The 26,914-nt window shown below is 37.7% G+C and overlaps 1 protein-coding gene and 1 long non-coding RNA gene across 2 annotated transcripts in view; one reads left to right on the top strand and one right to left on the bottom strand.

Moving 5' to 3' along the window:
• RIOK2 (RIO kinase 2) overlaps positions 1–26,914 on the bottom strand; it is a 64,074-nt gene that overhangs the window by 12,106 nt on the left and 25,054 nt on the right. The window contains exons 5-7 of the mRNA XM_033963915.1: positions 22,465–22,553; positions 8,701–8,892; positions 6,743–6,835 (exon numbers count right to left, since the gene is read on the bottom strand). Of these exons, the coding sequence (XP_033819806.1) occupies positions 6,743–6,835; positions 8,701–8,892; positions 22,465–22,553 (374 nt within the window). The remainder of the gene's footprint in view (positions 1–6,742; positions 6,836–8,700; positions 8,893–22,464; positions 22,554–26,914) is intronic.
• Positions 13,466–14,177, top strand: LOC117345494. Its single transcript, XR_004536450.1, has 3 exons — positions 13,466–13,729; positions 13,839–13,860; positions 13,951–14,177. It is a non-coding gene; the product is annotated as an uncharacterized LOC117345494 (long non-coding RNA).

Here is a 26,914-nt window from a genome sequence, read left to right as displayed (position 1 = left end):
CTCCACCTGGTAGCGCATTCCCTCTGACACGATTGAACGTGCTACCGATGTGGAGAGCAGCCTGCGAGGTTCGCTACAGCCGGCCGGCGAACCTCAGCAGGCTGCTTTGTTGAAGAAGAGCAGCAGCGGTTCGTGCCGGTGGGCCAAAGACACCAGGAACCATGGATGGAGGGGGGTAAGAACGGAGGGGGGGGGGGAACAGAAGGGGGCCACGGAGCAGGCAGGCATGGCACAACAGAGGGCCAGGGGAGAGGGAAAGGGGGCTGCTTTGGGGTCGAAACAGAAGGAGGCCACGGAGCAGGCAGGCATGGCACAACAGGGGGGAGAGGGAAAGGGGGCTACTTTGGGGGAAACAGCAAGCATGTTTTGCTCTGGGAGGGGGGAACAGAAGGGGGCCATGGAGCAGGCAGGCATGGCACAACAGGGGGAGAGGGAAAGGGGCTGCTTTGGGGGGAGGGGTGTGCTGGGGGGCAGACAGCAATCATGCTTTGCTCTGGGAGGGGGGAACAGAAAGGGGCCACGGAGACACAGGCAGGCATGGCACAGAGAAATACGCAGACAGGGGGCCAGGGAGAGACACAGACAGAAAGAATGACAGACAGACAGAGCCCAAGAAGAGAGAGACAAAGAAAAAAATCCAGACAGACAGACATCTACCCTAGCACCCGTTAATGGCTTAACCACTAATAATGAATAAGAAACTAAAGAGTCATTTTATTAAACTGCTGTAAAAAGTGGCCTTGGTGCATCATGACGCAGGTTTTTCCTGCATGCCAAGACCATTTATACCGCAGCTGTAAAATGGCAGTTTCTATTTTTTGATTAATGTTCATGCATTAATATTGCAGTTAAAAAATTATCAACCTCACAAAACCACGGGAACTCACAAGGTTGACATGATGAAGCTACTAAGTAGTAGATTTAAAACAAACTAGAGACAATATTTCTTCACACGTGTAATTAAACTCTGAGTTTGACTTGTCCTGATTAAATTTTAACTGTGAATTTAAATTCTCATGTTTTGTCTTTTTTTTTGTACTGCTTTTAAGTATTATGCATGTGGATATATTGTAAACCACCTAGGATTTAGATGGTATAGAAATTTTTAAAATAAATAAATTCATTGCCGGAGAATATTGTGAGATCAGCTAGCTTAGCGGGTTTTAAGAAAGGCTTGGATAATTTCCTAAAAGAGAACTCCATAGGCCATTATTAAGATGGCTTGGGGAAATACACTGCTTATTCCTAGGATAAGCGGCATAAAATCTGATTTATTACTTGGGATCTAGCTAGGTACTAGGGACCTGGGTTGGCCACTATTGGAAACAGGATACTGGGCTTGATGGACCTTTGTTCTGTCCCAGGGGGAAGCCTGCAAAGCATCATGGAAAGGAGGGTTGGGTGTAGTGCCGGGCAGGGATGCTGGGTGCAGATCCTGGAAGGCAGAGCAAGAAGGGAGGGGGACTGGGTGCAGGGTCTGGAAGGCAGGGTAGGGAGGAATGGAGGGCTGGGGGCACAGCCTGGCAGGGCAGGACACAAATATAAATCCCCGGTTTATATTTGAGTCAACATTTTTCCCTCCTTTTTTGGGGAGGAAAAAAGGTCACCTCTGTTTATATTCAAGGATATATGGTAACCAACTACAAACAAACTGACAACCTTAAATACACTGTTTGGCAGTTATTAAAGACCAGAAATTTATTACAGGAAAGATTGAACAATTAGAAAATTTCAATTTGAGAGTTCTTAATTGTCCAATAATTTTAGGTATGACTCATGTAGAAGTTTTTAAGTTTGTTGAGGAGAACTTGCAATTTTCAGTAGAATCTATTCCTCTATTCACTAAAGTTTATTATTTGCCTGCTTTAAATAATACAGAAATACATCCTAAGTATGAACAAATTCCAGCAGGAACTCAAATTCAAGCCCAGTGACAGAGAAATGAATTAAAGGATTTATAAGCGATATTGGAAGATTTCTTTACTGATATTTCTGATCAAGCAACTCTTGATAGTTCATTTTGATTTTGAGCAGGATTTAAATGCTATCATGAGGATATATTTTAAGAACTTTGGGACTTTATTTTGTGGATGACACTTCTGGTTATATCCCGAGAGAAGAAACAAAAGTTGGGAGTCACTTTGTTTTGGCTTATCCTTGCAAGTATATGGTGAAATATTTGGGATTAAAATGTGTTTTTTTCAACCTATCGATTTGAAAGGATTAACCAGTGGTAAAACAAGGTCTAGGATAATACATCATGGCCGTTTAAGAGCCTCCAGTTCAGCATGTCCCTTTCAGTTCAGTGCCCCCCCCAGCACTCACCCATGGTATATGTGGTTGGGGGGGTGATGCCCCTCCCACAAACTCCAATCCAACAATCCCCCCAATCCAGCACTCCACCTCAATCCAGCAATGCCTACTACACATCAGCAAGCCACCTCGATCCAGAAATACCCTCCACACCCTCCCCTCCGATCCAGCACTCCACCTCAATCCAACAATGCCTACTACACATCAGCACTCTACCTTGATCCAGCATGAAGGACCACTTAGATCCTTTATTGGTACAGGTGGTATTACAAATAAATAAATAACAACCACCACCAGGATTTCTGCTGAAAGAAAATGTTATTGCAAGACGAGCAAAACACTCAACAAACTTTTGACTTGCAAACCGAGTGTTGAATCGATTTGCGAGCACCCCCCCCCCCCCCCGATCGCAAAGGCCCCTTCACTCCAACCGGCACCCTCCTGCCCGAACAACTTAAACTTACCCCCCCCCCCCCCCCGGTCTGGCACCGGCACGTAGGCACAGATCGTGCCGGTGCCTAGAAGATCTTCCGGCTTCTGCCTGCCTTGAGCATGCATCTGCGCATGCTCAAGGACTTCTAATTCTCCCTCTCGCCGAGAATGCTCAAGGCAGGCAGAAGCCGGAATATCTTCTAGGCACCGGCACGATCTGTGCCTGCGTGCCGGTGCCAGACTGCAGGGGGGGGTAGGTTTAAGTTGTTTGGGGGGGGTGCCAGTTGGAGCGAAGGGGCCTTTGCGGACGGGGGGGGGGGAAGCGATGCCGGTTATCGGGGGGGGGGGGGGGGTGTGCTCGCAAATCGATTCAACACTCGGTTTGCGAGTCAAAAGTTTGCTGAGTGTTTTGCTCGTCTTGCAAAACACTCGCAAACTGAGGTTTGACTGTATTTGATGAGTTTCCTTTTACTTGGAAAGAAGATGGTATAAAATATTTAGGGGTTTGGATAAAAAGTACATTGGAAGAAACGATGAAAGTAAATGAAAAATCTTTATTGTTTAAGGTCACAGAAATGTGTGAGCAATGGAACCCTCTACATTTGTCTTGGTGGGTGAGAATTCAACGGTCAAAATGATGATTCTGCCTGTGATTTGTTACCAAATGGGTATGTTACCAATATATTTTCAAGGGTCCTTTTACAAAAAATTAAATAGTATTCTGGTGAAATTTGTTTGGCTTGGGAAAAATGCAAGACTTGTTTTAGTATCTTTAGAAAAACCAATTGCGGAGGGTGGGGTAAATTTTCTAAATTTTTATAGGTATCATCAAGCCTATATAATGCGTCAAGGTATGTACTGGGTCCTCCCTGAGCTCATGGAACATATGCCGGCTTGGCTATATCTTGAATGGAAAATTATGTCCCCTATGCGACTGTCTCATGTACTAAATATCAAATTACTTAGATATGCCAAGGACAACATAATTTTATTGGATACATGGAAAACAATAAAATTTATTGATACATTAACATATGTTCCTATAATGAAATCTACTTTACAGTCCTTATGGTTAAACTCCAAGATACAAATAGGCGGTGCTGGGATCGCTTGGAAGAATTGGATGCAGGCACATATTAGGACATTAGATGACGTTATGTCAAATGGAAAACTGCTTGAGTTTTCACAACTGCAACAAACATTTGGCATTTTGAAGTCTAGTTTCAAGTTTCAAGTTTATTTGATCTTGATGAATCGCCTATTTAAATTGCTAGGCGATGTACAACATATATAAAAAATATACAAATAAAAATATACAAGTGAAAAAATGCTAGTATTAACATATAAAATAACTTTTGTTATGGGATAAAACTTAAACATACTAAACACGTACTTTTAAAATAATGTTTATGGGTTAACACTTACAAGAATTGTGAGGGTAGGAGGGGAAAAAGTTACAATGTTTGGATAGAGGAGAGGAAAAAACATAAAAGGGAAGAACAAAAAGGAGGGTAAAATTAGCTGTTTTAAAAAAAATCGATATTTAGTATACTAGAAGTCATAAGCATCCTTAAAAAGAAATGTTTTTAACGTTTTTTTAAATAAAGTTAAATCCTTTAGATCTCTTATATATTGGGGTAAGAGATATCATGAATGGGGGGCCATAACAGAGAACATATCGTGCCGTCTGATTCCTACAACTTTCAATGAGGGAACAGAGAGAAGACTGTGAGAGGTTGAGCGAAGAGATCGTGATGTGTTATAAGGGATTAGCCATCTGTTGATGAATTGGGGTTCGTTAAAACTTAAGGCTTTAAAAACTAAAAGAAGTAATTTAAAAGTAATACGATGGCTTACCGGAAGCCAGTGGGATTTAATCAGCAGAGGGGTAACATGGTCATATTTTTTTGCGTTATGGATCAGTTTCACTGCAGTGTTTTGTATTAATTGCAGCCTTCTTTTTTCTTTTTGCGTGACATTAATGAGAAGAGAATTACAGTAATCAATTTTAGATATTATTAAAGAATGGATTAGAATATTAACGGATTCAGGCTGTAAAAATTTGGCGAGTGAACGAATTAAGCGAAGTTTATAGAAACATGATTTAACAGTATTGTAATAGCTGCAATGTCATCTTTATTTTCCGGATTTAATGGATGGATGAGTTGAATGTCATCAGCGTAAGCGAATGTTGTAAAACCTAAGGATTGTGTTATATTTAGAAGAGGTGAGAGGAATATATTGAAAAGAAGGGGGGATAATATTGAACCTTGTGGGATACCGTATTTTGAAGAGTAAATTTTGGACGTATTGTCATTAAATCTGACGAAGGATGAGCGATTTGACAGATAGGAGATGAACCATGCTAATACTTGGTCTTTAATTCCAATTGATTCTAATCGATCGATTAATAAGTCATGGTCTATGGTATCAAAAGCAGCCGTTAGGTCTAGGGAGATTAATACTACGGATTTATGATGATCAAGAAAGTAATGAATATTATTGGTCAAGCCTATCATGGTGTATTCGGTGCTATGGAATTTTCGAAACCCAGTTTGATGGGGATGGAGAACGTTGGTTGATAATATAGATGGTTGCAGTTGAAGCAGGCCATTCAGAGTGTGTTCCCTGAATGGAAAAACTTAAAAAATTATTACAGCTTGCAGATCCTTTGCTATCAAACAGATCTAGTAGGACATCAGGCCGCCCAGTGGTACAAATTGATTTCTGGATTTTTAAACAAGAAGCCAAAAAATAGTCTTAGAGACATTTGGAGCATCGAGATAAGTGTTGGGCCCACTGACAAAATTTATGACTTTATAATAAGATCTAGTTATTATTTCTTTTCTTACTGGATTCCTTTACACATCAAGGGTGGGGGTTGGTGGAAGAATATAAACCTTGAAGGATACATTTGGGTAATTTAATTATCATCATTACATATTATATCTTAAATTATAAATAATTGAATTAAGGATGGGAGGAATGATTGTTATATGTATTACCTTTATAGTTGATAGTGCAATGCATGCCATTTTTGTTGTTCTTTTATTTGTATTGCACTGTATTAGATTGAAAATCAAAGATGTTTTTTTGGGGGGAAAAAAAATCTTCTCTGAAATAAGGCTATGGTGAATTCCTACAATGTGTTTTTCAAAGCTCTGGGGATAGTTAGGTTCAAAGTACCCCAGAAACTGGTTATATTTTTATGAGTAAAAATCACACATTTTCATAGGGGTCCTTTTTCAAAACCGAGGTAAGCACCAATGCATGCCCACAGCAACCATTTTAGTAGAGGTGTCCTGTGCACAAATTTAGCACTCAATCTTTATTTGTTTTGCAGAGGGGCCTATCTGGGGCCAGGAGTGGGCGTTTTTGCACTAATTAGTTAAAATACAGATGTGCTGATTAGCATGTTAGCCCTTACCACCTACAAAATAGGTGGCGGTAAGGGCTCATGTGCTAAAATGTGTTAATGGCTGTGCTCTAATGACAATATTAGCACATGGCCCATTAATCTGCAAAAACCAGCCACTTTGCAGCTGTGCTAAAAGTGGTCTTAGCGCCGGTGGGGGGGGGGGGGGGGGGGGGTGGGAGACTGGTCAAAGGACACATTAAGACAATTTTAGCACAGTTTACAAGAAGAACCCTATGATGTACTGAAAAATTGTCCTTTTTGCAAAATTTTGGATAAGTATCATTAAGATTACAATTGAACCAAGATAAAAACATTCCCCCCCTCAAAACAAATACAATAAAACAAGCCTCTTTAAAGCAATGCAAGAACTCAAAACAATTATAATTTTGTAGAAACATTCTTGATGAACATCTATAGTTAAAGTTTCGTTTCTGTTACTCTTGGTGCAGAGCTTGTTGCTAAGGAAACTGACAAAAACAAATGGCTACCAAAGCATTTTTTGATTCATTTACCATATATTTTACAATCAGTTTAGAAAGTGCAAATGTGGCTCGGGTCCTATAACAGCTAATTACTAACCTGATATCGTTGAATGTTGGGTAAAGCTCACTTTCATAATTGAAGCGCTTCAAAAAGAAATCACGAATGCACTTTACATCTCTGTCAAAATACCTAGGAATTAAACATTTAATCAATAATTTCGATTCATAGCCAGTGTAAAACATTTTATGCTCTTCCATTACCTTTTCCAGGTTCTAGGTTTTGTAAACAGGTAGGGATGCACTATTAACATGTTCAATGTTTAACGTGTGTAAAAAATTTTAATTGTAATACATGTTTATCCAGGTCTGTGTCTCTCCCTCCATGGGCCTTCCTCCCTCCCCTTGTGGTCCGGTATTTTCCTCCCTCCTACTTTTGTATACAGTATCGGCTAGCTAGCTGGTTCCAGAGTCTCTTTCTCTGTAAAGCAGTTCCATGGGAAGAAAGTTGAAACTGTAAAGCAGTTCCATGGGAACAGAAAGTTGAAACTGTGTCAGCAGTGAATGGAAAGGTAGGAGGGAGGAAGATACCTGGCAGGAGGAGTTGCAGGGAGAGGGAGGAAAACAAAACAAAACAAAAAAAAGGATGGTGGGGTGTTCTCCAGAGATTTATCCTGAGGTGGAGAAGATGCAGAGAACAGGTTTCCAGGGAGGGGAAAAGAAAAGGGAAGGGAAGATAAATGAGAAGTGATGGTGCCCATGGAAGGGAGGGGACAAATGAGATGAGTTGTGATGGTGCCCAGGGGAGAGGAGGGAAGCGTCGGAGTGGGGAAGGAGATGGTGCCCATGGAATGGAGGGGAGATGATTAGAAAAATAAAATCAGATTTTCAGGTCCTTTTACAAAGCTGTGCTGCTGGGCAGTGCAAGATAAATGTGAAGCTGACTCTTCTATTCCTATGGGCAGCTCAGCATTTAGCGTGCATTGCTCGACAGCACAGCTTAGTAAAGTCCCACTTTTTAGTAAGGCTGTACCATGCTAAAAATTTATTTCAACTCTTTCATTTGGATCATGCGATTAATGCACAATCCTATAATTTCTTAAAAAGCCAGTACCACCTGTCAAAGGGCCTACTTATCAAAGTCTATTAAGTATTTAATGTGGTTAAAGACTTGCTGCACGTTAAATCCCACTTTAAACATCTAACAAGGAATTTTCTTGTATTAAAAACTTGACATGGGGATAATGATGGAGTGACAAGGGTGGCACAGCTGTTAATCCGAGTTACCATTAAGACAGCCTGTTAATGCAAAAATTGTAAATGTATAAAAGCTGCTTCATTAAAATGATAAAATGGGTTGAAGTCATGGCTGCTCTCCTCTACATACCAACCATATACCCTTTAACTCCAAAACACTCTTGTGGAGGTTTTGCCTCTAATACTTAGTAATAGTAAACTTTATCATAGTTTAGTACAGTGTTTCTCAACTCAGTCCTGGAGTACCCTCTGCCCAGTCAGGTTTTCAGGATATCCACAATGAATATGCATGAAAGAAATTTGCATATAATGGAGGCAGTGTATGCAAATCAAGTTTCTGCATATTCATTGTGGATATCCTGAAAACCTGACTGGCTAGAGGATACTCCAGGACTGAGTTGAGAAACATTGGTTTAGTGAATAGATCCCTTTATAGCGACTAAAATATATAGTAGAATTAGGTTGCTTGATGCAATAAAGGAAACTAACTTTGTTACTACTATTACTATTTATTATTTCTATAGCACTGAAAGGCACATGCAGAGCTGTACATTTAACATACAATGATCCAAGCCTAAAGTTTTTAAGTAACTCAAAAGTACAAATTTACACAACCATACTAATTTCCGATAGAAGCAGTCAAGGTTATCCAAAAATGAGAACGTTTCAAAAACTATTTGAACTTTCTGATAACATTTACAAAGTTAAGAAGTGACCTTTAAACAAGAAAAATTTAAGATAAATGAAAAATTTAAAGAGACATAGCCCAAGCAATTCTCCTAAGCAATTTCAAGTACAAACCATTCAGCATTTGGATGAGAAGTTGACACCATCTGCGGGAAATCAATCATTGTGATGCGATCCTCTTCATCCAGCATGAGATTAAATTCATTGAAATCGCCATGAATCAAGCCATGATTAGCAAGTTTGACAATAAGTTCCATTAACTCACTGTATACAGAGGAAGGGTCTTCAATTTGACGTACTTGACACCTACAGGATTAAAGAAGAGAGAAAATGAATTTGCTGTGTTCCTCTACATTAAGGCAGACTAAATTCACCCATGGCAAATGTGATAAAACACACGTTTAAAGGTTAAGCGTCCTATATTAAGAAAACATATCCAAACATTTTCCTCCCCCCCCCAACATGTAAGGAGTATATTCTACATTATCAAGGTATGTACAAGAGAAGTACTCAATTAGAAAACAGAAAATGCTTTAAGACACTGAGGGCAGGATGCACCAAGTTCCAGCAACCTGATAGAAGACACCTGGTTTGTAGTGATTTTGTGGTTTGTAGTGATTTTGATTTGCCAGGCTAAGATAGAGAAGAAGAGTATTTTAAAGGGAACATAAGAATAGCCTTACTGAGTCAGACCAATGATCCATCAAGCCCAGTAACCCGTTCTCACAGTAGCCAATCCAGGTCCTTAGTACCTGGCCAAAACCCAAGCAGTAGCAACATTCCATGCTAGCGACCCAAGGCAATCAGTGGCTTCCCCCATGTCTATCTCAATAACAGACTATGGACTTTTCCTCCAAAACCTTTCTTAAAACCAGCTACACTATCTGCTCTTACCACAACCTCTGGCAATGCGTTCCAGAGCTTAACTATTCTCTGAGTGAAAAAAAAAATTTTCCTCCTAAGGTTTTAAAAGTATTTCCCTGTAACTTCTTCAAGTGTCCCCTAGTCTTTTTTTTTTTTTTTTGGTTAAAAATTACAATCGATCCACTGGTACCTATTCTACACCACTCAGGATTTTGTAGACTTCAATTATATCTCTCCTCAGCCGTCTCTTTTCCAAGCTGAAGAGCCCTAACCTTTTTAGTCTTTCCTTATACGAGAGGCTTTCCCCTTATACGAGAGGTGTTCCATCTCCATCATCTTGGTCGCTCTTCTTTGAACCTTTTCTAGTGCCGCTATATGTTTCTTGAGATAAGGAGACTAGAATTGAACGCAATACTCCAGATGAGGAGTGATACAGGGGTATTAACACATTCTTAGTCTTGTTAACTATCCCTTTTTAAATAATTCTGAGCATCCTGTTTGCTTTTTTGGCAGCTACCGCACACTGTGCAGAAAGTTTCATCGTATTGTCTACGATGACACCCAAATCCTTTTCTTGGGTGCTAACCCCCAAGGTGGACCCTAGCATCCAGTAACTGTGTTTCAACAACTTTGAACAGTTTAGTGTCATTTGTAAATTTAATCACCTCACTTGTCGTTCCAATTTCCAGAGCATTTATAAATAAGTTAAATAGCACCGGTTCCAGTGCAGACTCCTGTGGCACTCTACTGTTTATTCTCCTCCATTGAGAAAAATGACCATTTAACCTTACCCTCCGTTTTCTATCTGATAACCAATTTCTAATCCACAACTGAATTTTGCCACCTATCTCATGATTCTTTAATTTTCTCAGGAGCTCACCTTTATCCACACCTTCAAAGAACTCGAGCAAATTGGTGAGGGAAGATCTCCCTTAGCTGAATCCATGCTGACTCAGTCTCATTAAATCATGTTTGTCTACGTGTTCCATAATTTTATTTTTTATAATTAATTGTTTCCCCCATTTTGCTAAGACTGTGGTGAAAGGCAGGATTGCACTACACAGACAGCAACAAAGAAAGGACCCTACTTTATAGCTAAGAGCTAAGGGCTAGATTCACTAACCTGCCCGATCATGACCGATCCGTGTCCAATCCGGGCAGGTCCGATGGATTCTGCAACAAATAATATTCTAATGGGGGCAATTGGAGACAAGCTCCCATCCGCCGACACAGATTGCTAGGTAGCAATCCTGACGCATGCTCAGACCATCTACTTTGCCTGTAGATGGTCTGCGCATGTGTCTGCTGTTTTTTTTTTCCGGTCCGGACTCACCTGCTCTCTGCCACCCTTTCCCACAGTGCGAGCCCATGGTTTTAAAGCAGGTTAAAACCACAGGCTCGTGCTGCAGGAAAGGGCGGCAGAGAGCAGGAGATTGCTTCAATGACAGCAGCTTCAATGACAGCTGTGCTTCTCCAATTTTACAGATCTTTTCAGCTTCAGCCTGTGCTATAAGACCTAGAAAGGAATAAGACAGTCATCTTAAGATTTGCATTTTTATTAGCAGTTTTACAGATTAGGAGAGTCAGGGCAGGCAGAGAGTAGGTCGTGGGAGAGAGCAGGAGAGTCGGGGGAAGGAGAGAGCAGGTCGCGGCAGAGAGCAGAAAAGCCTGATTGGGGCAGAGAGCAGGGCGGCCAGAGCAAGAGAATCGGTGCAGAGAGCAGTTTTTTTACACAAGTGACTGGTCCTCACCAGTCGCTTGTTCTTGATCTGGCAGCCAGTCGGTGTGTCAGGAAAAAAGTGTTGTGAATCGTGTCCTTCCTGCTTTGCATACCGATTCTCCTCATTTGCATGCACGGATCGGGATCGGATCGCTACACAGGTTAGTGAATCGAGTCTGAGGGAAATTGGGTCGCAAACCGATCGGTACATGATCGGTTTGCTTAGTGAATCTAGCCCTAAGATTTTTGTTTAATCTTTTGCTTGCTGTTTACAACTTAACACCTTTTAGAAACCTGCCTCCTTGATCTTAGGACCTACCTCTTGATTCATACTCCCCCTCACTGTGGGGTGCCTCTATGCAGAGCTAAGCTTTAATGATTTATGCCTTATTTTTGAGTTCTGAGAGTTTTTTCTCCCCTTGCAGGGAGTTTTTCTCTTGAGCTTTTTTCCGGAGCTGGACCCGTGATAGTCTTATCTCCCTGCTCCAAGTCTTTGTACTACTGAAGGTTATCCTTTGGATTTTGAGGTTCATTTGCTAACATTGATTGTAGCTTGTTTGGTAGCCCCCTACAGAGGTAGACACTTCTTATTTTGATTTGTATTGATTTAATTCTGGGTGTCTTAGCTCTACTTTTTGTTTATTGACTTGTAAAACAGAGGCCAGTACTCGAAATTGTGGATGACCCCTGAACCACATAGCCTTAGATTTTAGAGGATTAAGTTTTGAACAGTGGAACTCTAAGAAAACACTGCTTCAAGACAGGTGTTTACAGAGGACAGATCTTGACAATGTGGATCAGTATAATGACTGTGTTATATGCCATCTGCAAAGAAATAATGCACCACCACCTAATGACTGAATCAACAGTGATTGAATCAAACAGGTTAAGATGGGGGGGGGAGTAATCAATGTGGTTTACTGTTATGTGGGCTACTAAATTTTTTAAGAAATGTAAAATTAGTATTGATATTTTCTCTCAACCATACCGCAGCATTTGATCTAGTAGATCACACTCTTATTGACATGACTCAGACTGTGGAATTGGAGGCACCGTCCACCAATGGTTCGAGACTGTATCCAAACACTCATACTTTGTGTCCTTTTTAACTGGCTGCCTTTGCAAAAGCCATCACTATCCTGTAATGTCACCCCTGCTATTAGGGGCATAGTTATCAATGTGGGCTACCATTAAGTTGGGTGTTTTAGCACAAGTCATGCTATCTTAGCACAGGGTCTCATTGCATAAAATGGGACCATGTGCTAAAACAGCATTAGTTGTGGTATTCAGTCAGTGGCAATCAAGTGTGGGTTTTTTTTTTTTTAATGTTATGCTGCTCATCACTGAAATATGCTTAGATATTCAGTGTCAGCACCAGCACCAAATATCGGCCTGCTAGGATTTACCTAAGCAATGCAGATATTTGGTACCGATACCCAAATTAAGTTCCAGCTAATTTAAGATAGCAAAAAGGTCTGTCCCAAAGTAACTGGAACGTTATCTGGGTACCATTGTCAAATACAGGCAGTGCATAAGTAACTCCTGGTTCCATGCCGACTCCGCCCCTGAACAATCCCAGCACTAACCAAATAGTGCCACAATATTCTCACTGGATTTTACTGGCACTATCCTATTATGAGCCACTGAAAATCTAGGATCTCTTGCTGAATATCAGTCCCTATGTATTTAAGCAACAGCTTCACATTTACTCATATTGCACCTGTTGATATATAAACATGAATCAGATATGCAATAAAAACTTAAGAATATGATGTTACACTAACATGAGAAATGGGCTTACACTACCATAAGAAAGGATACAACATGAAAAAGGACATACATCACAAGAAAATTTCTCTCAGGGTGCATTACATTTGAGAATGAAAAATACTGTTTAGCTGCATAATACCTGCACTAAATTATCTAACACTTCAAACCAAACCTTAAAGATAATGCCCGTGGCTACTGAAAACCCCTGCAGCTCCCTCTGGGGTTCAGTGCTACCCTGACCCAATGCAGCAGCTAGTTAGCCGAGGTCACACTACCGGGTAGTAAGTGAAATTTCCCCTGGGTCAAGGTACACTTTCTTCCAAACACACTGCAAAAATAAAAACTTTGCAGCAACTCTGAATGGTTTGAGTCACAATGTACACCTGGTAAAGGAATATAATTTACAAATGGCAAGTTCCAAAATAAATTAAATATTTATTGCACAGAAAGAAACCAAAGTGCTTTGCATATCATTAAAGTGCTTTCATCAGGTTAAAATATCATTTAAAAACAGTATCAAAACATTCCACACTTAAGGGCAATATTTCTAATTAAAATAATTCAAAAATTCTCTTTAGCAACTTTCTATTGCATAAGGTGCTTAAGTAATTTGTTTTTGTCTTTTATAGATCCCACTTGGAAATTTGGCAAACTCAAGGAACTTTTCAGGTGAGTATCCTTTCAAAATTATTTTCCCACCTTTATATTACTTAATCCCATATACTGTGTCATTGTATAATGTTTTGCTTTTTCTCCCATGGGTAATCAATAAGGAGTTCCTGTTTATAGGTAAGTGCTCCTTTTCCTACTTTCACTCTTGTGTCCTCTTACTCTTTATCTAGCTTGTCTTTTCTTTGAAGCTCTACCCAATATTAATGTCTGCTTCTTTTCTTTGCAGGAATCTAACAAAGGCTCTTCAGGTAAGTTACTTAAATAATTAACCAATAATTTAATGCCAACTGTGTGCACATAGGAAATTCCAATCTTAAAAAAACCCTCTTTTTCTTCAGGCCCTCAGGTACTTTCTTGCTTAGGGTACCAGGCTGCTGGGCTGGAACTGCTGAAGAGGTAAGAAGCACAGGATCCAAACCTACTACTCTGACTTAAGAAATAAAAGAAACAAAACTCATTTCCTGTGTGTGCACATCTAGGTCAGTGTCTTCTTTGGTGGAGAGGCCGTGTATTTCCATTTAATAAAATAAAATTACCTAACACTAACCCTCCCTCCTTGTATGCTTAGCAGCACCTTTCATTCAACTTCCAGTCTTCACCACAGTTAGCACTCTCTAGTTCCCAGTCTTAAAATATGTTAACTAAACTAAATGAACTTCTATTTATTTGCATCTCTGGTTCAACACTAGAACATTTGTGTTTAATTCTATGGAGCCCCTGCAGCTCAGTTCAGCACTGCTCCTCAAGTTTCCATGACATCTTTTATTTAAAACTTTCTTTTCCCCAGAGATTAGTTCCCAGAAAAAGTGTCAGCAATAAACTTTTAAAAGGAATACTTTAAGTTATTAACTCTTCCTTATTGTTTTCTCATGTAGCTTCACTTCTTTATAAAGTCCCAGCATGAAAAGGACTTAAATTAAAAGGTAAAAGGGGGGCGTGGCTTAACGCGAACACGAATGGACGGGTAATCGCTAAGCTCCCCTTCATCTAGGCACAGAATATAAAAAAAATTATTCCCTTCTAGATAATTTTCATCAAGAAATAAAAACTAAATAAGCGGAACATATGATAAATGAAAATATTATTTTTTGCTGAAGTTAAAGCGAAGTCTGAGGTAATAGGAACTGAAAAAGCAGAGTGCCGTTTTTTTTTTTTCTTCAACGGTTTCATGAGACTTGAACTGCAGCGTTGATATAGTGAAACGTGTGAGTAAATAAAAGGCAAATCTTGTGGGACAGTTTTTAGAGGAGAATTGTGTCCTGATGTGGATTAACATAACTAAAAAAAAATAAACAGTTGAATGTTGCCAATATTTAACGAAACTGAAGGGCTTGAGAAAAGGCTGAGAAAGGAATACCGGCAAATTGAATTGTGAGACGCTAAATAAATAAATAAATATAAAAGTCATTTGCTTAAGAGATTATTGAAATAGAAGAAGATTATTAAAGTGAGTTGTGGCTCTCCTCTATCGTAGCTGCGATTGGGCTTGTGAGAGGAGAGCCAGAAGAAAGGACTGCCGATTTTTATTTGGCGCTGAAACGGCGCGATATTGAAAATAAGTGACTGACAGAGCTGGTGAGACGGGTCTGAGGAATATCTGACCTGCCGTGCCTGAAAGAAACTGAAAAGAAGGGAAGCTAGAGAGGGGCAAAGCAAAGCAGCGGCGGTTTGAGGCAGACGCTGAACCCTGAAGGCAAAGAGTCGGAGAATTTCTTTTTACTTTTCACTGAAACAAAAGGAGATTGAAGAGAGGGTTTGCTGGAGCGACAATAAAAACTTATGGTGAATGATACCAGCCTAATATTGTGCTTGCTGTGCCTAAACAATTCCTTCGTGTTGAAAGTTGACTAACAGTAAGGAGAAGAAACGCTGATCTTGTTCTGAGACTGCTATTAACTGACTTAAGTGACGGTTTGAATTCTCCTGCCGGTGCTGATTTGGAGCCCTAAGTGTGGAGAACGGAGGAGACTAATTTGCCCTTTGCTGATTCCTTTTTATGAAGACAAACAATTAAATCAGCCCTGAGAGATCAACTAAATGCCTGAAGATACTGAAAAGAATGAAGGCAGTTTATTAAAAATATATTAGTAAAAAAAAAAAAAAAATTCCTACTTACATTGATAAAAGACTACTGCCTGTTAAAGAAAAAAGGAAAAGGTAAAACTCTTTAAATTAAAAACTGATTCTGGTAAGAAGAAAAGTGCCTATTAATCTAAAAAAAAAAAAAAAGCCCTTCTCTGCAAATTTTGATGAGAAATCCTGAGGATAAGGAGCTGATTTCTCCTATTATATAGTGTCAAGGGAAAAATTTGTGAAAATATTATCAATTGAAACTCCTCTCCAAATAAATTAAACTGATAACCTGAAGGAAAGGACTTAAAAAATTCCAAAAATCTTAGTAAATACTGAGAATTGTGATAGAAACAACAACATGGCAACTACCAGACAAAACAAAAATGAGGCTGGTACATCTGCAAAAAGACAGAAACAAGAACAAATAACACCAAGCAAAATACCACTTCCTATCGAAGAATCAGACACATTAAGCAAAGCTGAAGTCATGGAAGAATTAAAACAAATCAAACAAATGCTTAAAGAAACTATAACAAATATGTCTGAAATGAAAGAGGAAATTTTAAATATACATAGACAAATGGAAGTTAACAACAAAAGAACAACTGAACTAGAATCAAAAATGGAAAATATAGAATGTGAATCAAAAAGATGTAAAAACGACAGCCTGGAACTAAATAAATTAAAAGATCAACTGGAGGATTACGAGAATAGAGGAAGAAGAAAGAACATCAAACTCTTTGGAATACAAGAAAATCTAGAGGGAAAAAATACTATCCTTTTCCTTGAAAATTTAATTCCAAAAATTCTACAATTAGACTTGAAACAACCAATTGAAATTGAAAGGGCGCATAGAATCCCAATAAAAAATCTAGAAAATAAAAACAGACCAAGACCAATCATTTTCAAAATGTTGAGATACCAACAAGCACTAGAGATACTAAATGCTGCAAAAAAAGATAAAAACTTAAATTATAAAGGATCAAGATTATGGTTTTTACCAGACTTCGCCAAAAACACAGCAACTAAAAGGAAAAAACTACTAGACATGAGACCTCTACTCAAAGAAAAAGGATTTAAATATGGTCTATACTATCCGGCGAAAATGAGAGTGTCATCAGGAGACAAGTCCTTATATTTTGAGGATCCCGAAAAACTAAAAGAGTTTCTCTCTAAACCAGAACCTATGATATATTAACATAATATATTAAGATGATTTTGAAGACTCTATGAAAAATTAGAAAATATAACATATCGAAATATTTGAAAAAATGGAGGAAAACAATACAAAGAAAAGACAATAATAATTATATGAAAGAAAGAACAGAATATAGGAAAATTATTAAATAATACACTGCATATATGTTTAAAATAATTATATGTTGAAATCATAATACTAAGGAAATACAAATTAACATATTGTTAAAAGGAAAATGATACATTAATAAAATGTTATGGAAAATGATTAAATATATATAAAAGATTAATATAGATAGATAGAAGGGAAATTTGTTTAAACAATTGAATATTGATTGCCTGGAATGGGGAGAATGTTAGGATTACAGTTCCAATGTGTATCCGTAAGCAGCCAATATATTGGGTGGGAAAGGGAGGGATAAGGAGAATAATTATTAAAATAATTAAGGGAGATACATTAGGGTTAAATATGTGTGTCATGAAGAAAATTTTTTGGATATTAAATATGAAAGAGGAGAGGAAGAATAAGATAATGAAAAGTATTAAAATATATAATGTCTTTTAAAATATATTCTATAAATGTCAACGGCCTGAATCACGTAATTAAAAGGAAAAAAATATTAACATTTTTAAAAAAACAAAATGCAGATATTTACTGTCTGCAAGAGACCCATCTTAATATGAAGGAATCACAGAAATTATCAGGTGGATGGATAAAAGAATGTTTTTTTGCTCCAGCAGTGGGCAAAAAAGCAGGGGTTGCAATCCTTATAAACAAAAAATGTATGGCCAATATAAAGGTTAAAAGTTCAGATCCACATGGTAGATGGATACATATTGATATAGGTATGGGAAAAGATACCCTGACGTTATTTAATATATATGCCCCTAATTCGAATCAATCAGAATTTTTCAAAAAGTTACAAAATATGTTATTACCACTGGCTGCCTCTAATTTAGTGGTGGCTGGAGATTTTAATGCTGTAATGGATCCATTATTGGATAAAAAACCAGGTAAAAATATTAAATCTTTAGGTCTAGATAATTTGGTTCAGTCATGTGATTTGAAAGATATATGGCGTATTCTTCATTTTAATGATCAGGAATATTCATTCTGTTCACAGGTCCATAAATCATTTTCAAGAATAGATTATATTTTTGTTTCAACAAATAAAGTACAACAGGTGAATAAAGCTTCCATTGATCCTATAATTATTTCGGATCACGCTGGAGTATGGATAGAATTACAATTAGATAAATTAGAAAATGATAGACCTCTTTGGAGATTTGATAATGCATTGCTTGTGGATGACAAATTTTTGGAAAATTTTAAAACACAAATTAATGAATTTTTTCAAATAAATTTAGTGGAAGATACATCTATAGAGAATGTATGGGATGCATTTAAAGCAACTATAAGGGGTAATATCATATCATATTCAGCTTTTATTAGGAAACAAATTAAAAAACAATATATAGAATTAGAAAAAGAAATAAAAATATTAGAAGCTAAATTGATAAGTAAATGGGAATATGAAGTTTTGCAAGCTCTTTTGAAAGTAAAAGGTAAATATAATGAATTAACTTCAAAAATGATAAGAAAAGATTTGTTTTCCAAACAAACGATGTATTATGGAAATTCTAATAAGGCGGGAAAATTATTAGCAAATTATCTTAAGGCAAAAAAAAGGAGAACTAATATTAATGGAATAAAAGATGATAATGGTATAATAACAAATCAAACAAATATAATATTAAAACAATTTTTAAATTTTTATAAGGATCTATATTCTTCCGAACCTTATTTGGAGAAACAAAAAGATGGGAAAAAATTTTTAGATTTAATAAATGGACCTAAGATTCCTGATCATATGAAACGAAGTTTAGAAGAACCTATATCATTAAAAGAATTAGAAACAGCATTGAGATCTCTTAGAGTTGGATCCGCTCCAGGTGGTGATGGTTACACAGTAGAATTTTATAAAACATTTCAAAATATCCTCTCCCCACATTTACTAAAATTATATCAGACACAACTTATAAAAGGTAATATAAAAGGTACTATGGCTGAATCAATAATAATTGTTTTACCTAAGCCAAATAAAGATCCTACTTTGGTTTCAAACTACAGGCCTATATCTTTGATAAATGTTGATAATAAACTTTTGGCGAAAATTTTGGCTTTGAGATTAGCCAAAGCTCTCCCACATATTATAGATATGCATCAAACGGGTTTCGTTGCTAAAAGACATTCCTCCAATAACTCTAGACTATTATTTCACATGCTAAACTTGTCAAAAAAAAATGGATGAACCGGCTTTTACAGTTTCATTAGATGCTGAAAAAGCATTTGATAGAGTAGAATGGAATTTTATGTATCAGGCTTTAGAATGGTTTGGTATAGGTTCTGGATTTATACAAATGGTAAAAACTTTGTATAGCTTCCCAATTGCAAGACTAAATATTAATAATAAGATATCTGATGGTTTTCAATTGCAGAGGGGAGTTAGACAAGGCTGTCCGTTATCTCCTTTGTTATTTGATGTTGTATTAGAACCCTTATTGTTAGCAATACAGCAAACGAGGGAGATACAAGGAATTCCATATTCAGATATGGAATATAAAATTTCGGCTTATGCTGATGATATTTTGCTTTATTTGAGAAATCCAGAGTCTACCTTATCTTCTTTATTGGAATTAATTGATAAGTTTGGCAAATTTTCAGGTTATAAAATTAATTGGAATAAATCTGAAATTATACCCTTGAATGTTTACTGTGTAAAAGGATTATTTGATATTTTTCCATTCATATGGAAAGAAGAAGGATTTAAATATCTAGGCATTCAAGTTAAAAAAACAATTGAAGATACTGTAAAAGAAAATGAAAAATATGTATTAAAAAAAGTAACGGAGTTATGTGAACAATGGAACCCATTACATATATCTTGGTGGGGCAGAGTTCAAACTATTAAAATGATGATGTTGCCTGTGGTTTGCTACCAAATGAGTATGATACCTATTTATTTTCAGGGGTCCTTTTATAAGAAGCTTAATAGAATTTTAACAAAATTTCTTTGGCTTGGTAAAACACCTAGAATAGCTTTAGTAACCTTACAAAAATCAATTAAGGAGGGAGGGGTAAATTTTCCAAATTTCTATAGGTACCATCAAGCCTATATTCTACGTCAGGGTATGTATTGGATCCTCCCAGAACTTATAGATAATGCACCAGATTGGTTATATTTGGAATGGCGCCTTATGTTTCCCCTAAATTTAGTTCATTTACCAAGTATTAATATACCTAAAAGATACAGAGAAAATAAAATAATAATGGATACTTGGAAAACATTGAGATTTATTGATAAATTAACACCCATCCCAATATATAAATCAACGAATCAATCCATATGGATAAACTCCAAGATCAAAATTGGCGGAGCTCAAATCCTTTGGAAGAACTGGATTATTGCAGGAATTAGATCTCTAGATGATATTATTTCAGAAGGTAAACTGCTGGATTTTTCACAATTGCAACATAGATTTGGTCTTAATAAAACACAAAGTTTTAAATGGTTGCAATTGAAGCAGGCCATTCAGGTTGGGTTCCCTGAATGGAAATCATTAAACAATCAATATAGTTTAAAGTTCTTATGCTTTAAAGCAGACTTCCTAGGACATCAAGCCGCATTGTGGTATAAATTAATATCTGGATATTTAAATAAAAAACCAAAAAATGGTCTAAGAGACATTTGGAGCATTGAGATTGGACATCAAATTAATGTATCTCAATGGCCACTAATTTGGTCTTGGAGAATGGGATGTACAGTGTCAGCGTCTATGAGACAAACATGGTTCTTTTTATTACATAGAGCTTTTTGGACCCCTACTCGTTTACAAAAACTAGACAGTTCTAAGTCTAATAGATGCTGGCACTGTAATCTAGAACCAGGGACATTAGATCATTTATTATATCATTGTCCTTATATTAAAATATTTTGGAATTCAATTTGGCCACAAATTAATAAATTAATGGAAAATCATATTGCAATATCATATGATACAATTTTATTTGGAACAATGATGAGAAAAAAAAGTCAAATTTCACCAGAAAATAATAAACTTTTATTAATTATGACAGGGGTTGCCATTCAACATATAACTAATAATTGGAAAAATTACAACAACCTAAACTACACATTTTGGTGGAATACAATATGCCATGTTTTTAAAATGGAAAGAACAATAGCAGTACAAAAGGGGACATATAATAAATTTATAAAAATATGGGGGCCATTGACAAAATACTGCAATGATTAAATAATAGAATACTTTTTCTTCTTTTCTTCTATTAGAGATTTTCTTTTTTTTTATGACACACATATAGGGGGGATAAGGAAAACAATTTATATATAATATATTATAATATATGATACAAAATGTAATAAATGATTAAAAAATAATAGAAGGGTGGGGGGAGGGAAATTTATCTAGAATATATTGTAGTAGATATAAATATGTTATTGAATAATTATCAATTGTATTCCAATATGTTGTATACTTTTATAAAATTTGAAAATATTATATTAAGGCAATAAAAGGGTGGGGGGAGGGTGTAGGGGAAAATCAAATTCAGACATACATTGTGTTATATATAAAAGTGATACCATGCATATATCAAATGTATTTTATTATTATGTACACTTTTTGCAAAATTTGAAAATAAAAATATAATGGAAAAAAAAAAAAAAATTAAAAGGTAAAACTATCCCATTTCTCTTAAGAAGAATATTACCAGCAAGAAAATGTATTAATACTCTTTAGAACCTCTCTTACCACATTCCTTTTCAAAACAGAACCAATTTAATGATTAAAAAGGGTTGTTTTGGGTTTTTTTTTTAAACTAAGTTTCTTCACAAGAAAATAAATCCCTTTAACAAACTTTACCAAAGAAATTCACAATGGCCAAACTTTTTTAAATTAATTAATTTAGATTAGTTCCTTCAGAGCAACCTCAAAGTTTCTTTAGCCATTAGTACTAAATACTGTCAACAACAAATCTCAACTATTCTACCTAAAATCCCTCAAAACAGCAGTACAGAAATTAAAACCCCACTGACAATTGACTAATTCACTGCCCATTATTTCTCAAATATTCACTCATTATCTCTATTCAAACCCTCAGCAGCCACCCAGCTCTAAGGAAAATCTCAACTGTCTCAACTGCCAGAGAAACATGCACACTCTTCTCTAGAACTCGCACACTTCATAACTTTCAGCAGCCTACCTTTACCCCTCTGGACCACCTGCAATTATTCTCCAAGCATTTACAGCTCAGAGAATCCAAAAAAATTAAGCTACAGCCAAAATACAGCGGTGCCTGTATCCCTCTCTCATGCTCTCATGTCTCTGTACACGAGAGCTGCTTGAGCCCCCTCTTCTTTGTTGATGGGGTTCCACCAATAGGAGGGAGCGCTGTCCATATTTCTCTCTCCCTCTCCAGGTGGGTAATTTTTTATTTACCTGCTTTCAGTACAACCCTTAAGATTGATCATTACAGGTGACAAGACATTTTCCATACTTACAAAGGGTAGCCATTAAGGAGCTCCATAACAATTGCATGTCGGTTGTAGTCAAATGGTTTTGGAACAGGGAATCCTCGCTCATACAAAGCCTACAATAGAACACTGTAGGTTAGCCTAATTCCAAGTTAATTATCAAAAGGAAAGCAGCACATTAGTTTTCAGTAATAAGCCTTCCTTTAAATAATACCAAAACAGATAAATGCATGTCTAAAAATTTCTGACTATAACTTAAGAATGATTTTAGTTTAAAGAGTCTCATTTAGATAATTATAATAAAACAACTGGAGGGGTAGCCTAGTGGTTAGAGCTACTGCCTCAGCACCCTTAGGTTGTGAGTTTGATCCAGCCTGCCCCTTGTGACTCTGGACAAGTCACTTAGCACTCCATTGCCCCGTTATCACAGTTAAGATTGTGAGCCTGCCGGGATAGATAGAGAAAATACTTAAGGGTACCCATTACTATTCAATGTATTGTAAATGGCTTTGGGTGAATCTCTTCATGAAAAAGTGGTTAATAAATCTAAATAATCTGTTTGCAGGATTTCGTCTGCAACTTAAAACTTGACATCAAAGCTTGGTAGCAGAAGTTATTTCCATTATATGCAAATATCTCTCATGCATATTCATTAGGGCTAGTCTGAAAACCCGATTGGCGTGGGGGGAACCACTGCTCTAGGGGGCAGAATAAGTGCTTTGTATATAATATGCAAACCACTGATTATAATTACAGAAAGGGTGTACGTAAAATCCCATCCCCTTTCCCTTTGATCTGATATACAAGCTTTACCCGAGGACAAGCAGGTAGCACATGTGGGCGATGACATCCATGGTACCTGATATGGATCGTCCAAAGTGAACTGTCACTTGAAGAAATCAAGACTGCCATATGTGGGTGCCTTTCCACCCGCTGCCAGCTCACGGGACCATCAGTTCTTTGTTTTCTGCAGAGTGGAGAAGCTGTCTCTTGGTTTTCTCTTCACAAACCTTTTGGTGTACATCATATGCGTTTATAACATACATATTTTATAAGCGTATATTTTCTGTGTGTATCTATTGTGTATGTTTTGTGCCTTTCCATATTAAGTTTACTTTCCATTTATTTTATTTGTCAGTATTATCGAAAGGAGTGCTTTCAGGCCTCGGCTTTCTAGCCTCCTTCTCCTTGGTGAGGAACCTTGTGTCGGCAGTGTTTCCCTTGGGGTCGTTGATTTCCTGATAATTTTAAGAGACTTCCGGGTCGGTTTTTGAAGTCAGCTTTTGAAGTGGCGTTGAGGATGACAAACTCAGATGCGGAGGCTCCTCTTCACAGCCCTACTCCAGGGCAGTCAACTTCAAAGTTCAGCTCTACCTCAGCTACCTCAGTGTTGCCGTCATCGGGGAAGCTGCATAAGAAAACTAAGAAACACAAGCACTATTCCCCCTCCAATACTACTGCGACACAAGCATCTTCTCTGTCAAAGAAGCAACGACTAGATGCCTCTGCACATGCACATTTTGTGCCACCTACCGCACAGGCACTCTCTCTACAGCAGCAAGCGCATTCTGTAATTCCACCAAGGCGCTCCACTTCCAGCAACAGACGCCATTTGTACCGACTACCAGATAGACCCCTGCTCTCCAAAATCTGAATATGCTGCTGTGGAATAGGCTAGTCAAGATTTAGCACAGCATGTGACTGCAGTAGCCTATCAGTCAACATGAACCTAACCTCAACTGGGTCTGAGCAAGGATAGAGAGATACCACAGGCTACCACTCTCAGACTCCTGCACATGCATTAAGTATGCTTAATGAAAGTATCGATAACATGCACCTATCACCTGCGTTTATGGCCACATCATCTTGGGGGGAAGGGGTGGGGCCAGAGCATATCGTTTCTCAACATTCTTCTCGCCAGCCTTCCAACATCCATATCGCAGCTCTACTACTAGACATCATAGTGCGACCAGACACCCTGCTAGATGCTCCCCTCATCACTCCCACCACTGTTCCAGGTCAATATAATGAGGACTGATTCCGATTTGTCTTTTCCTGTTTCTAGCAGGTCTGATTAAAATGATGAATTCTCTGACGGAGTCTTTCAGATTCAGCTTTGCTGCCTGATCTGACTCTGCCCCCTGCCAATATGTCCTTTACCAAGTTTATTAGGCACCTATGGCAGGATCTTCCAATTAAGATTAAGTATGAAACAGAACCTACTGCAGAATTCAGAGAGGCACTCGACTACAAGGAGTTGCCCAGACAGTGCCCTCAAGGTTTTTCTACACAACCTTATGAAAGAGGCCTTACTCACAAACTGGGAATCCTCCTTTTGTATACCAGTTGCTCCAAAGAGGTTGGATTCCTTTTATAAACTTCAGTCTGTCCCTGGTTTAACAAATCGCAGCCACCACATAAAAGTCACTAGTACTGGAACAAATCCTTCTTAAAGAAGGAGTACAGCTCTAGAACCTATGCTAGTGCTTTCTCTGGCAGATAGGGCAGTATGCTGGAAAAATTTGGTCACAGGGTATTCCAGAGTTCCAAGAAGAGCAAAATCCTGAATTATACTTTCTATATGTCTTCTACATGAAGTCCCTTGTCCAGAAGACGTTCTGGAGACCAGGAAATACATGGATCACTCTACGATGCCTTTGATGTAGCCTCTTGCATCTCAGTGGTTTCCATTATGTGCAGAGAAGCTTGGCTCAGAATCTCAGATCTCAATGCCAATGCTCAAGACCATCTTTAAAACATACCCTGCATGGGTGATGACTTGTTGGGTGACCATATAGAGGCCACTCAAAAGATAAAGACATGAGCACTCTTTCCTCCTCAGAAGTGCAACAATCTCAGCAGCCTAAGTGATTTTCAAGCTCCTACCGGCATTCTTCATATTATTCCAGAACAAAATATCGTCAGCCTCCTGCATCTACACGAGTATCTACCCAAAGACAACCAAGGCAACATAGGAAACGGAAAACTTCTGTTCCTATTCAACCTAAGCAGCAGTAAGCGTTTTGATTCCCTCCTAGAGATCTTTGCCAGCGTTTCTCAAACCACACTTCAGACTTTCCCAATAGGAGGCAGGATCATCCGTTACCAACAGTGCTAGAACCTCATAACATCAGATTAATGGGTCCTTCAGGAGACTTTGAATGCAACAATTCAACTTCTTGAACTCCTTGAATTTGCAGTCAATTATTCCAAAATCCCACCTAGAGCCCACTCAGGACTTTGGTTTGTGTCCAGAAGAACCCCCAATAAACTCCAGACACATGTTTTCCTCCCTCAGCAGAGACTCACCATACTACTTCAGCTCTGCCAGGAAGTGTCTTCTTGTCGTCACCTGACAGCACGTCACAAGTTACAACTTCTAAGTTACATGGCCTCCATTGTATGTGTGGTCCCATTTGCCCGTCTTCACTTCAGACATCCTCAATGGGCATTATCCTCCTAGTAGTCTCATGCAACTACAGTAGTCTTCTGTCCCAGCGCTCGTCAGCGACACTACAACTGAAAAATACTCACTTCTATGGTGGATGTCTTCAGTTAATCTCTCCAGAGGTTTCCTGTTTCCAGTACCATAATAATAATAAAACTTTATTCATATACCTCCCTGTCATAAGTTCTGAGTGGTTTCCATAAAGAAGACTGTACATTCAGTGAAGTATATAATCAATAAGAATACATGGGATTTCACAGTTTTTCAAATAATTTAGTCTTTAACACCTTTCTAAAAGCATAGTAAGATTCAGCTTGGGGAATAAGGGAACTCAACCAAGAATTCATTTTTCCTACCTAGAAAGCAAACGTCCTTTTGAGAAATTTCTTGTATCGAACGATTTTTATAGATGGGTACATGAACATGTTATTGTTTTGAGTGTTCCTAGTGGAATTATATAGTTTAAACTGCAATAAAAAATATTCCGGGGCCAAGCCAAACAATGCTTTAAAACAAATACAACCGAATTTAAACAAGATTCTTGCCTCAAAAGGCAATCAGTGCAGCCGTTGATAAAAGGGATTTACATGGTCAAACTTTTATTAGCCCCAAAATCAAACGGATTTTACAGGTGGGGGGGGGGGGGAACTGACAAAACCCCGATTTGAGCACCCCCTAAAATTGGCAAACTCTGTGACTCACAGATAGCTCTGATACATGTGCTGCAATGTATTTAAATGGCAGCCAGCAATACACATTAATAATAATAATTTTATTTTTTATATACCACCTAACCAGGAATGGTTCTAGGCGGTTTACAACAAATTAAAATTGATCATACAGCAAAGAATACAATTTAAAATGGAAATACATCTCAGCATACATTAATACATGATAATATATGATACATACATTAATATATGATAATAAAACATAAGAAATGCATAAAATTTTAAAAAGACAGTGCAAGCATAGAGAGATCAGTACCTCAGGAGCTGATTAAACTAGATTTTTCAGATCTTCTGACCG

This window comes from Geotrypetes seraphini, chromosome 1, assembly GCF_902459505.1.
Source record: "Geotrypetes seraphini chromosome 1, aGeoSer1.1, whole genome shotgun sequence".
Lineage (NCBI taxonomy): Eukaryota > Metazoa > Chordata > Amphibia > Gymnophiona > Dermophiidae > Geotrypetes > Geotrypetes seraphini.
The sequence above is the reverse complement of the archived record's forward strand: the minus strand, read 5'-3'. Positions and strand labels throughout refer to the sequence as shown.